The sequence below is a fragment of the Antechinus flavipes genome, chromosome 3, assembly GCF_016432865.1.
Source record: "Antechinus flavipes isolate AdamAnt ecotype Samford, QLD, Australia chromosome 3, AdamAnt_v2, whole genome shotgun sequence".
In the NCBI taxonomy this organism is placed as follows: domain Eukaryota; kingdom Metazoa; phylum Chordata; class Mammalia; order Dasyuromorphia; family Dasyuridae; genus Antechinus; species Antechinus flavipes.
This window is the reverse complement of record NC_067400.1, coordinates 25,852,025-25,865,325: the sequence shown is the minus strand read 5'-3', so window position 1 is coordinate 25,865,325 and position 13,301 is coordinate 25,852,025. Positions and strand designations below refer to the sequence as shown.

The 13,301-nt window shown below is 37.5% G+C and overlaps 1 protein-coding gene across 5 annotated transcripts in view; it reads left to right on the top strand.

Annotated features, from left to right (window-relative positions):
- The window catches only part of GOLIM4 (golgi integral membrane protein 4), a 101,562-nt gene that overhangs the window by 81,685 nt on the left and 6,576 nt on the right, over window positions 1-13,301 (top strand). For all 5 annotated transcript variants that reach the window (XM_051983130.1, XM_051983132.1, XM_051983131.1 and 2 more), the window contains 6 exons: window positions 525-872; window positions 4,739-4,980; window positions 6,051-6,133; window positions 7,831-7,934; window positions 9,822-9,989; window positions 10,312-10,380. In XM_051983130.1, coding sequence (XP_051839090.1) covers window positions 525-872; window positions 4,739-4,980; window positions 6,051-6,133; window positions 7,831-7,934; window positions 9,822-9,989; window positions 10,312-10,380 — 1,014 coding nt within the window. The remainder of the gene's footprint in view (window positions 1-524; window positions 873-4,738; window positions 4,981-6,050; window positions 6,134-7,830; window positions 7,935-9,821; window positions 9,990-10,311; window positions 10,381-13,301) is intronic.

Genomic DNA, 13,301 nt, shown 5'->3' with positions numbered 1-13,301 from the left:
TTTTATCTCAGGGGGAAGCGAGTAAAGAAATACTCACTTTGCAAAATAAAATGAAAGTAGCCCTGTCATGTGGGGCATTTGGACTAGACCTCTATCATCAGTCAGATAGTTTTCTGAAGTGGGCATTTTATCTTCAAAGTGTCCCCATTTTGCTTATGAGGAGGTTAATGAGAATTATAGGCTTATAGATCTAGACTTGGAAGAGACTTTCAAAGTCATTGAATATAAGATCTTCAATTTACAGATTGAAAAACAAGAAAAAAAAAAAAGCCTGAGGCCCAAGAATTTGCCCAAAGCACATGATTAATAAGTAGGATTAGGGAGAGTTGAACTCTGCTTATGCTACATAGTCCCTGTGTTCTGACTTCCTTGAAATTTCCCAGCAGAACTATGCGGTAGATGTTTTGGCTTTCCCGGGGCACGTGTCTTCATTTGATTGAGTAAATTTGAGGATGGTGGTGTCCACCATAATATAGCTTTATAAAATCAGCATGGTTTTCTTTTTCATATTTTCTTTGGCTTAGGGTCCCCACAGTAATGAAAAATGGCAAGCCCAGGAGCAGGCTGTTGGGGAGAGGATAGCAGAGACCAAACCCTTGCATCCCACCCCAAAAGAGATGGAATTTCACCCTGGAGATGCACCGAACCAGCCACATGAGGAAGATCCCAGAAGACAAGAAGAACAGGAGCATCAGGTGGAGGAAGAGAATAAGAGGGAGCTTGAAGAGGAGGCGATGGAGCAGGTAGGGCAGGCTGAGCATCTGGTGGAAGAACAGGATCAGGCTGCAGATGAGCAGGACCGGGCATGGAAGGAGCAACAGGAACAACAAGAAGAGGAAACCAATGTGCTGACAGAGCATGCTCATGTGGAGGTAAGAGCCTCTGTTCTGGACCATCTGCTTTGGGAGGCAGCATTAGAAGTAGTGGGAGCCCAGAAACCCAGGGTTTATGTTCAGCTTCTGTCTCATCTTGGCTCTGTGAGCCTAGCCAAGTCATTTTCTTCTCGGGGCAGCTCTGTCTGTTGCAGTTTTGCATTGATGGAGGCTGTTCTACAGAGAAGGGGGGAGGTACAGTATGTTGGCCTGCAAACATTGCTTATCTTCAGAAGTTTTATTTTTAGTTTTATTTTTAAAGGCTTGGTTGGTCAGCTGTATCTGAGTCTTCATGACCCATGGACCTTGGTGCACCATGCTCTTCTAGCCTTCCCTGTCTCCCAAAATCTATCCAAGCTCATGTTCATTGTTTCCTCACCACTCTCTGTCTGCCTCATCCTCTGCCATCCCCATGTCCTTTTGCTATTAATCTTTCCCAACATCGGGGTCTTTTTCAATTATTGGAAGTAGGAATGAACTTGTATGTCAAAGTCATTCTTTCTAAAGATTTGGAAAGTGAGGGCCAAAGTAGCAAAGATGCAATTTGTAATTTCATCTTCTGGCTGCTGATCCATCCATGAACAAGCATATATAAGCACAAATTTCATGCCAGGTACACCAGGGAGTCAGGACTCCATTCGGGGGTAGCTCCTGCTTATGGCTGACTGGAGTCACCAACATATACCTGGATAGACAGATACAAGGACATTGGGAGGAAAGAAGCCTTAGCAGCTGAGGGGATCCCAAAAGGTTTTGTGAATAAGATACTTCAGATGAGCTTTGAAGAAAATCAGAGCTTCTTATAAAAAGAAAAAGAAAAAACCCAAGAAAACCAGAGCTTCTTACCAGAGGAGATATGGAAGGAAGGTATGGAAGAGAACACAAAGGCAAGAAATAGCCCATTTTGCATTAAACACATAAATCTACCCTTTTATCTCTTCAAGGGAACATGGAAAGGGCTACTTTCACTTTATGGATGAGGAAATTAAATTTCTCTGTGCCTTAGTGATCTACTTAAGCAATTAAATAGTACCTAGATCTCTTTCTTAGTAGCCTAATTCTGTTCTAGTTTATGCCAGCATTCACAGACTATCAGTGCCCTACATCTTGTTACAAAGTCAGCCTACATATACTCATACAATCCAGTGATATAGCATGATTTCCCATCATCCGCACCAACAGTAAAATCATCCAAAAAATCACTGAATATGTGGTCGAATTTTTCTTTTCTTCCAATAACATTTGCTGTCAGTGTGTTTATTTTGTCCATCATGACTTAAGCTTTCTGTGAGCTGAGATTGCTGTTGTGCTTTGTCACCACCAGGTGGGGGGCCCTGAGCATGTAGTTTGAATCAGTGCAGTATAACCTGCAAAGGCATTTGCCCGAGACTCATGGGTGGCAGCTTATTGACATTCCCAAAGGATTAAATGGTTCATCAATTTCTGTAGTAAAAAAATATAACTTTGAAAACACCTGAATTTCAATGGTAGCTGTTCGGTTTTTAAAGATGCTATTCTATAAGAACTTTTGAGTTAACCTTTCTCACTAATCCTTAATGATTATCAATCCCCTCTTCTCACTCAGACTGATCTGTCACAGTAGTGTCTGAAACATTCTGTGACTTATTTGCAGTTTAGATAAATCAAGTAAGCACTCAGATCACAGTTGATAATCAAACTAAACAGAACCAAGGCACAGCTCTGGAGATAAGGATTCTAATCCTTTGTAACCTTAGGTAAAACATTTAAAAGCCCCATACCTCTCTTTTCTCGCCTGTAAGATGAGTATGTCTAAGATGTAACTTGCCTACCCCTAAGTGTACTCATCTGGATTAGGGGGCAAAGTTCTTGTTGACTTCTTCCCTTGACTAATGGGGTTATAACATTAGAAAAGAGAATCCTTCTTTAAAAAAAAAATTCAGACAGCCTTACACAAATGTAGTTGAACTGTGAAGATCCATTATTTAAAAAAAAAAAAAAATAAGTACTGATAAAAAGCTACTGCGAGTGACCTCCATACAGGTTTTTTTTTAGTAGCTTTCTATTATGTTTATGAAAATAAATTCTTTATATACTTGGAAAATAACAATACCTATATATGTGACATACTTACATTTAGCAAAGTGATATTTTCATAGTAATAGATTTATAAGCCCCTAGTAATAACTCCTTATCCTTCTGGGATTCATAACCTACAATTTGAGTCTTCGGTCCCTGGCTTTGAAAGATCTTTGCTATGACTGTCTTCCTTCAAAGACTAAGTCAGGAGTAATTTCTTATGATTTTTCAACTTTTCTGGTATTTTTAAATAGTCTTTTAAAAAGACTTTAGTCATTCTCTTTCTACTGAGGGAAATGAGAAATAGCTTTAAAGTGGTACATTAAGATGATCTTTTGTGTGTTGTTTTTAAATAGTAGAAGGTAATCATCTCCCCCTCCCTATTTTTTTGGGAAAAAAAGATTGCTTTTCTTCTTCTCTCCTTCCAAGACATAACTGCTAGTTGACTTTTTTTTTTAGCTGATTATGCCCTAATTTTTATGGCCAATAATAGAATTAATTAGCATTCCCTAATACACAGCCATCTTGAGGACCAACAATAGCTTCTGCTCACAAAACTTCTTTTATTATTTTTTTTGATAGGATTTTAAACTCTACATTTCCTTTTGAAGTAAATGGACCTCCCATTAAAATGATCATGTGGAAAAATTTCAGGGAAATTCTGAAAATAAGCCTCACGATAGATGAAAATATATTTGCCCCAGAATAATTTAGAAGACAGAACTCTTTCTATGATGATTTTTGTTTAACATGTAAAATCCCTCTTACTTGCCTACTTATAAGATGGATACTCTTAATGCTTTCCTTGACCTTTCCGGCCCACATCAGAGTTTCTCTGAATTGAATGCAGGCATATGTCAGCTGGACTGGAACTGGATTTTAATGTGCGAGTGACAGGAACTTCACAAAGCAGGCAAGAAACAAGAGATTTAGGACACAAACAGAAGTATTATTAATTTCCAAGTGAGGAAAATGTCATTTACAAATGGAAGTCCCCCCTTCTCCAGAAAGGAAGGCTTAATATTTCTGATGCTAGAACCACTCATATACGTGAAGTAGTCGATCAACTACCCAGTCATTCTTAGATCTTGAAATAAGTCTCATGGTTACAATTCTTGGAACAACACAGGTGTTCTTGGATCTTGTGGAAACAGCCATCAAATCAAGTCTTAAGGGTCATGGCCACCCTGGGAGACACAGGACACAGAACACAGAAGTAGGGTGATGGGAACAGGAATGTAATATCTGCCAGTGACAAGCAACAGGGATTGTGAACAATCCTCACAAATAAGGGGAGCTAAATTCCTTAGTGATACTTTGCCAAGGAGTGAGATTGTTCTGGGTTGTAAAGGATTTTTGTTTATGCAAACTCAGGGTACAATCTGCTTGCTTACTTTAGCCCTGGGAAACAGAGTATCTCCAAATAGCTTGATACATAACTTACCAAATATTATTCATTATTTCTGAAAAAAAAAAAGTTGCTAATAAGTGAAACAATATTGCCAGGATCAATTAGGGGCTAAGTTTATGTAGAAACATTGTACAAAATGGCCAGCATAAGAAGTCATCTGAAATCCTTCTTAAATTACTAAAGCTAGCTTAACTTGTCGCCATCTGGGTTATCTGATTGCTATCTTGGCCTTTTGCCTGGCATTAGGAGTTTTATGAATCACAAATTAATGGTATTATCATGAAATTGCCAAGGCCGCCTTATTGGGAGTTACAAGTGCAATAGATAGGGAAATAGAAAAATACAAAGAATATGGTTAATGTGTTCCATCATCCAAATAACCTTGTGCTTTTTGTAGGCACTTCCTTCAGAAAAGGCTGTGACAAAGGTTAAATCAGCTTATGAGGAACAGCTAGAGCAGCAACGATTGGCCGCCAGGAGGGCTGAAGAAGCCCAACAGCTAAGAGAACGACAAGAGTCTTTGCATAAGCAAAGGCTGCAAGAGCACTTGTTAAGGCAGCAGCGACTTCAGGAAAGAGAATTGGCTTTGCACCGGCAGGCCGAGCTCGAAGAGGAGCATCATCGTCAAAAACGCCTACGGTTGGTATTCTAGCGTGAGGAGCAGGGAGGGACAGTCACTGTGTGCCTGCTGCCCATTAGTCAGGAGAATAATGATACTTAGCTTGGAGCAGAGATATACGCATTGAATTTAAAAGTGAAAAGTCAATTTCCCAAATCTTTTTTTTTTCCCACCTATATACATCATTTTTTATTTTTTTTATTTTTGAAAGAACAATTCCAGTGGCATAGTGGATAAGGAGATGGGTTTGGACTCAGTAACACCTGAGTGCAGACACACTTCTGCCACTGACTGTGTAACTTGGGGCAAGCCATTTAATTTTTGTATGCCTCAGGTCAACACCTGAGGCATCCTCCTATGGCCTGGGTGGGTTATGATCTGCATTTGCAGAGAGAGATCTCACACTGGGTTTTCCACACACTGATGAAAATGCAGGGTCCTTTGCATATTTTCAAATTAGGGAGCCACAGCCAGGAAAAAAATGTCTCTATCTTAATTGTCTCCATCAGAACCATGCTTAGATATTACTACTTTTTTTTTTTTTTACATTGCTGTTATTTCCCAATATCCCATTATGGACCCCCACTAGAATCCTCCTTTGTAACAAGGTATAGTTAAGCAAAACAAATGAACACATTGACCAGAACTGATGATATGCACCTTAATGAATGCTTGCAGTTTACCCCCAGCCCTGAGAAAAAGGCAAGTCTGTTTCCTCACCCTTTGGTGTCAAGACTATCCATCGTAGGGATTTGCGATCTAATTGGAATTATATTTTGAAAGATTGTACCTTAGATCTTTTTAAATTTTCTGGCAGGCCTCATGGTAGCCATGTAATACTGGTTAGCCTTTCCTTCTGATTGGCTACATTTCTTTGTTATGAATTTTTTTTTTTTTAGATATGCCCTGGCCTAGGGGAGTCTATATTTATCAGACCCCACTACATGCGTTTTGTCTGGTTTCATTTATTAGTTTTTTATACTTGTTGACAAACCTCGTTTAAGGCTTGTCTGCTTTGAAAAATAGTCTGTGTCAAATTTGAGTTTTCTATTGAAGTTACTGAAAAAATGTATTCTTGTCTCCCCCACAGGCAGCAAGCACGTTATGATGCGATGGATAATGATATCGTCCAAGGAGCAGAGGAACAGGGTATCCAAGAGGAAGAAGGTGGTGGTGAGGACTCATAGATGGCCAATGTCTTTTTGTATCACCCTGCTAAAAGACTAGATTCCAATAGGACTAAATCTTAGGTTGTGGCCTCTTAACCATTTTCTACTTACAACCCCTTTTCACTTGAGAAATTTTGATGTAATTCTGGGTATGTAGGTATTTATAATAGGTATATAAATCAAATATTCACTGATAATAAATCATAATTTTGTAACTCCCCCACATTCAGTAACAAGATTCCATATGGTATTACAATCCACAATATAAGAAGCAGGGCCCTAGTTAGATACTAGGCACTAAGTCATATTTTATATATGTGTGTGTGTACATATATATCTAGATGTATATATGTATCTATATTTATATCTATATATTTCTCTAATAGATATTAGCAATCAATTATTCAGAAATCTCTTCCCTTCACAACTTTTAGGTTATTCTCTAAATTAATTATTTATGGAAAGTTTTATTAAAAAAAATTGTACTTTTAGAAAATTTTCATATGCATTTCAAGGTAGCCTTTTTCTGGTTGGGTATATGAAAAAAAAATATGATTAAGTCATTTTTAGTTATTTTTTTCTTCCTTTTTAGTTATTAGTAAGATAGCATTCTAGAACATAGCCAATTCCACATTGCCTTAAAGTGACCGTAGAGTAGCCTCTCAGCTCTTCTGTCCCTTAGTCTTCAAATGGCATTAATTTTGCTGTGTAAGCTAATCTCCTGCACCTTGAAAGGAAATTGTCTCATCAATATATTTCAGTATTTGAGAATTTGTTATTTATAGTTAAGAATGATTTTCCTTCTGATCCTTCTCTGATATTAGAAGTCCCTTTGTTCTTAAATCATTGGGAATAGGGGAGAGTTGATTACCCCCCTCTGATCAACCCATCATTTTATGTACTTTGAAGACTAATGTTGTTATCCCATAGTTCTCTGTTCCTCAAGCTTAACTAATCCCCAGATGTCTTAATCCTCTTATATCTTTTCTTTATATTCACTAAGCCTGAGATCTAGGAGAAATCTTCTTCAATCCCATTTTATGCCATAAGTTGCCAGCGTCTTTATCATCACATCATAGAACATGTTCCGGATATATAAATTGGTCCCTAACCCCCTAAAATGAGGTTTAATCTTTGATTTTTGTGAGACATTTTTAGCTTTCTGGGTTTCTTGGTATTTCTTTCGATAGGGGGAAAAACTAAACTGTTATTTTTGCCAATTTCATTAATTGTCACTTTTAAATTTAAATTTTATTCATTTCCAGTTTTTATTGGTCTTCTGGAGTGAAAAAAAAAAAAACTTGGAAAGAAAATTTTGTCTTTCTCAAATATCTTTATTTAAAGAAGGAAGATAAATTAATTTACTCTTTCTTCTTTTCTTTTTTCCTTCTCCTTCCACTTTTTTTCTTTCTTTCTCTTCTCTCCTGTTTTTCTATGCCATACCTGTTTTGCATTCTGTCTTTCTCCTTTTTTCTCCATCCCTTTCTCCTTTTCTGTTTCTCATGCTACCAAGCCTGAAAAGTGTTGTGGTTAGAAAAGAAGCTAGACAAGAGGAAACATTGTTATTTATGATCCCATAGACTTGATGGAGGATTGTGGGCAGCACTATTACACGAAGGAGAGCGTTACCATTCTTGAAGGCTCACCAGGAAAAATTAGGCTGACTGTTTGAGAAATCTTGTAATTTGTTTCACTTTCCAGCCTATGAAAGAGACAACCAGCACCAAGATGAAACTGAAGATGATACACATAAAGAGAATGAGCCCCAAGGACAAGTACAGCAAGCAGATAACCCTGAACCAGACGTGAGTACCCTCTTTGTCCATTTCTGTCCCACAGGCAGAGCTGCAGAACCCTAGGAAGATCCTAGGGAGACAAGTGGGAAATCAACTGATCCGTGCCCCGGATGAGATCAAGATATATTCCCAGTGAGACAATGAGACATTGGTGGAACAGATGGCTTGAAGAAGGAGAAGGAAGGCTATTTAGGAAACTACCAGGTGATAGCTGATAAGACCTTACCTAGAAGATCCCCAAAGGAAGCCAGAGTAGCACGAGATTTTATAGAGATTGCCATAATAGGACTTGAAAGTTTATTAGTTATTGGAAAAAAGGAGGCAGGTCCTGGTGTTCAAAATGACTCCAGGACTTGAAGCCTGGAAGATTGGGAAACTGAGTTGGAAGTTTAATCATCAAGAAGAAAAGATAAGAGGGAGTGAAGATATCCAGCTGCAGGAGGAGCTGACAGATCAGTTTTGAAGATGGTCTCAGTGCCAGAAGTTCAAAGAAATGGGAAGTCAGGATATCAAGTCATTGACACAAATGTTGTCGTTTTCCTAGATAGCAACTGGAGGAAAAGGAACTGGATTATAAACCAAGATGTGTAGTCACATGAGCCTAAATTAGTGAATGATAGGACAGAGTTTCCAGAGATCCAGCTCAGTTCCCCTTCCTTCCCCTTTCCTCTAGCTGCTCTTCTATACTCAGTCATTAAATGGAGTTCCTCCTTCCTTTTCCTTTCAGCCTAACTCTCTTAAGTTGAACTCAGTTCATATTTGGCCTCAGACACTTACCAGTCTAGTGTGAGCATGGGAAATTCACTTAATCCATTGGAGGCAGAAATGTCAAAACATTTCAGTATCTTTGCCAAGAAAACCCCATGGACAACATTAGTATGATGTGTTCCACAAGGCCTCAAAGAATTCGACATGACTGAACGAGCTGTATAAAAAATTGAATATAGTCAAACATTGTTTTCACCTCAGCCTGATTCATCTCCGTTTGGGGAGTGAAGCAGGGAGAAAAGTTCTCCAGGCAGCTGGATCTCTGTGATACACATTTAAGTTTGCTGTCTAGGGCAAAGTTGTGCTGACAGAATGGTCATTTAGAGACCTTTCTCTCTTAAAAACTATGATCTCTCTAATATTCCTATTAGGCATGAATACCAAAAGAGATTCAAAAACAAAGGAAAGGAAAATAACCCATATGTACAAAAATTATTCATTGCAACTCTCTTCTCAGGGCAAAAAAAATGGAAATTGAGGGGGCGCTCATCAATTGGGGAATGGCTCAATAAACTGGTATGTGTTTGTGATGAAATGTTATTCTGTGGGAAATGATGAACAGGATGCTCTCAGAAAAAAAAAAAAAAGAAAAAAGAAAAACCCTTGGAAAGTCCTCCATGAACTCAAACAAAATGAAATATAGTATATACAGAGTAATAGCAATGTTCTAGGATGTCCAGATGTAAATGACTTTGCTATTCTCAGTAGTACAATCATCCACAGCTACTCTGAAGGACTTCTGATAAAAATAATCCCATCCTTATCCAGAGAAGGAACTGATTATGTCTGAACATAAAATTGAAACATTCTCATTCTCATTGTCTGTCTGTCTGTCTCTCTCTCAACTTAATTTTTCTTGAACATTTTTATTTTCATTAAGGTGGGAGACCTGTGTTTTCTTTCACAACTTGAATTTTGTGGAAATATTTCGTGTAACTTCACATGTGGTTTCTTAATTGTGGGTGGAGATAAGGGAGAGAACCTAAAACTCAAAAATTTTAACAACAAATGTAAAAAATATATATATTTTGAATGTAACTGAGGGAAAAATATAGTTTCTCAATCATAATTCCTTTTGACCTGAGAATTTTTAAAATGTTACTTCTTTATTTTTCTTTGGAATAACAGCAAGCAGCTGGTGAGGATGTCAATCCTGCAGACGATCCAAACAATCAAGGAGAGGATGAGTTTGAGGAAGCAGAGCAAGTAAGGGAAGAGAACTTGGCTGAGGAGAACGAGGTGCCCAAGCAGAGCAGTCAGAAGCAAGGAAATGCTGAGGTGGAGGAGCATTTGGTGGTGAGGAGCTCCCAGGGACTGAGTCTTGTTGGAACCCGCATTTTGTAGTGGATGATGGGTAGAGGCCAAAGGGGGAGGAGTCAGCCACACATTCAGAAGGGTCTCAGCTTGGCTTTGCAATATTCACTTAGCTGCCTGAGGACCATAAGAGATACTGGCATTCAGTGTTTCTTGTTATAAATTATTGTTCATCATTTCATGGTCACTGAGCCATTAAAAACGCTCTCTCCTAGGGATGGAGGGCTCAGCTTGAGATCCCACAGTACTAAAGGATGCATCTGAAATGGACAGTTGCTCTAGCCGCCCCATTTTGTTTTAACAGATGGCAGGAAATCCAGACCAGCAGGAAGATAATGTTGATGAGCAGTACCAGGAAGAAGGAGAAGAGGAGGTAGGAATGTTCTGAGCCAGGTTTGGGTCAGAGGATTGAGTTTATGAGGATGTCAGGTGTTGCTGAAGCCAAAAGCTCTGGACATATTTGTAGAGATTTCACGCACATCCTAAGGGATGGGCGAGAAAACCATGAACAATTCAGAGAGTGTGCAGTCATATGGTGGCTTCAGCTTTCATTCTGCAACAAGGCACAGTGAATAGAGCTGACCAGAAAGACCCAAGTTCCAGGGACGTTGGGACACATATCTTTGTGACTCTGGAAAGGTGTCAGCCTCTCTGAGCTGCAACTCCAAGACTCATAATTTGAAGAGAACAAATGGGGAGAGGGGAGGGTATAAAGGGAAGAGGGATGGAAGAGGATTTGTTGAGTGCTTATTATGCTAGAGAAAAAAGAGTCCCTGTTCTCGAGGAGCTTATACTTTTAATTGGGAGAGGTAACACATAAAGAAAGATGGGCCTGATCTGCATTGGGAAGAAGGGTATCCTCTCCCATTGGAATCCCAAATCCAGGTCCTTTCTAACCCTTAGAAATCCAATAAACTCTTAGCAATCCTGGGAGAGAGTGAGAATATCTGGGAAAGTTTAGAGAAGGGCTTAAAGTCCTCAATAAACAGTGAAAGTTACTAGGTGGAGGCAGAAAAACTAAGGTTTGGATCCCACCCCTCAGATTTCCTGCTTCTGTTTCCATGGACTAGCATTCTCCTTGACTTCCTCATCTCTGAAATGAATGTACCTAGAACCTCCCTTTCATTGAAGTATTGTGAAGTTCAGATGAGGTTGTGTTTGCCAAATGTTTTGCAGATTTTATAATACTATATATTCTTTCTTATTAATTCATGTAATATCCCTGAACATGGGGTTATTATACCTACTTCCCAAGATTTTGTGAGGCTTAAATGAAAGTAAGGCTTAAAAAGGCCTTTGCAAACCTTAAAATGTAAAAAATTAGATTGATATATTAGATAGATATATGTAAAATATAATGTATTGTATTATATATTATGATGTGTTATATGGGAGTAGCCATATTGATGAAGAGGGTGTGTGTCTATTTCCCTCTCCAAGAAAATAAAGGAAAAAGTAAAAGAAGAGAAAGAAAAAAATAAAATAAAATACAATCTAGTTTAATAAGGAAGGAGGTCTTGAATAGTCCCTTAAGTGACATTTTTAAATTCCTATCCTTTCAGTTGAAACTTATCCCCCCATACAGAAGAAATCATTGATACAACTAAACTTAAATATAAAGAGAAACAATTAGATGGGTCCAGATTTAAAACAAAAAGATTAATTTCCTTATTTTTTTATTTGGATAAAAGTTATTTGTCATAATTTTTACAAGCACTCATTCTTTTGGAGTGTTCACAACTCCACTGGTTATATTACTTCATTTGGTAATGTTGCACAGCTTAATCTGAGTTTAGAATATATATATATATATGTATGTGTATATATATATATGTATATATATATGTTATACAAGTAAATATATGCATAAAATGTAAATATAAAATAACATGCATATAAATTTATAGGCCATATGCTCATATTTAATATAATATTTATATGTATTTAAAAATTTATCAGAGCTTCTGAAAAGAGAAAATAACACAAGTCCTCATAGTCATTCACAGGGAATCGCCAGTCAAATGTACTTTAGCTTAAATCTACATGTCTGCTATGACCCAGTTTTTATTTGATTACTCTGTTAGTCATTATAAAGTCAGTCAAGTCAAATAAAGACACATTTATTAATCACTTATGTGCAAGGCTCTGTGCTAAGTACTAAAGATCTGAAAAATGGAAAAAATGGCCCAACAGTTCTTGACAAGTTTGGTCTGTAATCAAGTCTTTGAAATATATAATTAATAATGAACATTGGAGGTCCTCAAGTTATTAAGCTCTTAGTTTAAAAATGGTATAAATACATATATAAAATATATATGTACAATATGTATAGTTTGTGCAAATGTAAATAGGTATGCATGTATACATAACATTTATTTATGTAAAAATTTATTTATATAAAAACATTTCTATAAAAATAGAAAAAAAATGGATAGAGAATCTGTGTTCAAATTCTAGTTCGTCCATATACATCCTGGAAAAGAGCTGAAGAAAATGCACAGGATAAAAAGATAGTAGATTGTGTTTGTGGATTGGCAAGTGGGCCAGTGTCATTAGATTGCAGAGTAGGTGGGGGAGACTATGATGTAAAAAAGAGTCAAAATGTAGGGAAGAGCACAGATTATAAAGAATTTTAAGAGCTAAATGTGGATTTTTGTTAAAAAAAAAACTGAAAATGTGGAGAAGAAGATGGATTATGGAGGATTTTAAGACCAAATGTGGATTTTGATTTTGATATTGGGAATGATAGGAAGACACTGTAGTTTTCTAGATCCCTGACAGGGGGTCAGACCCATGCTTCCTTTAGGAAGATGAGTTTGACAGCTGAATGAAAAATGGACTGGAGTGGGAGGGAGTTGAGGTAACAAGACTAGTCTAGCATGAGGTAATGAAGGCCTGCACCAAGATGGTGGCAATAGAGCAAAAGAGAAATAGTCACAGAAGGTCATTTTTATGCTAAAATGAATGGGGGGCAATCAGGATATTGTGCCAGCTCTTCCCAACTCCAAGGTTAGTTCCTCTATTCATCACTCTGTTTTTTCTTCCTTCATATGCTCTTCCAATTTTATATTTTTAATCATTCTCCTAACCTCTCAATTTCCCAATTAGTTTGTCATTTTGAAATTTTATTAAGAGATTTTCAGTGATTCCATTCTTTAAAAAAAAAAAAATTAAGGAGTATATCATCCATGCCTTTCACACATGGGACAAGTTCAGAGAAGTAAGATTTTGTATGAGTAGATTGTACTGGATTTTTTAAAGTGACTATGAACTTTGGCCTCCTCCACCATCATT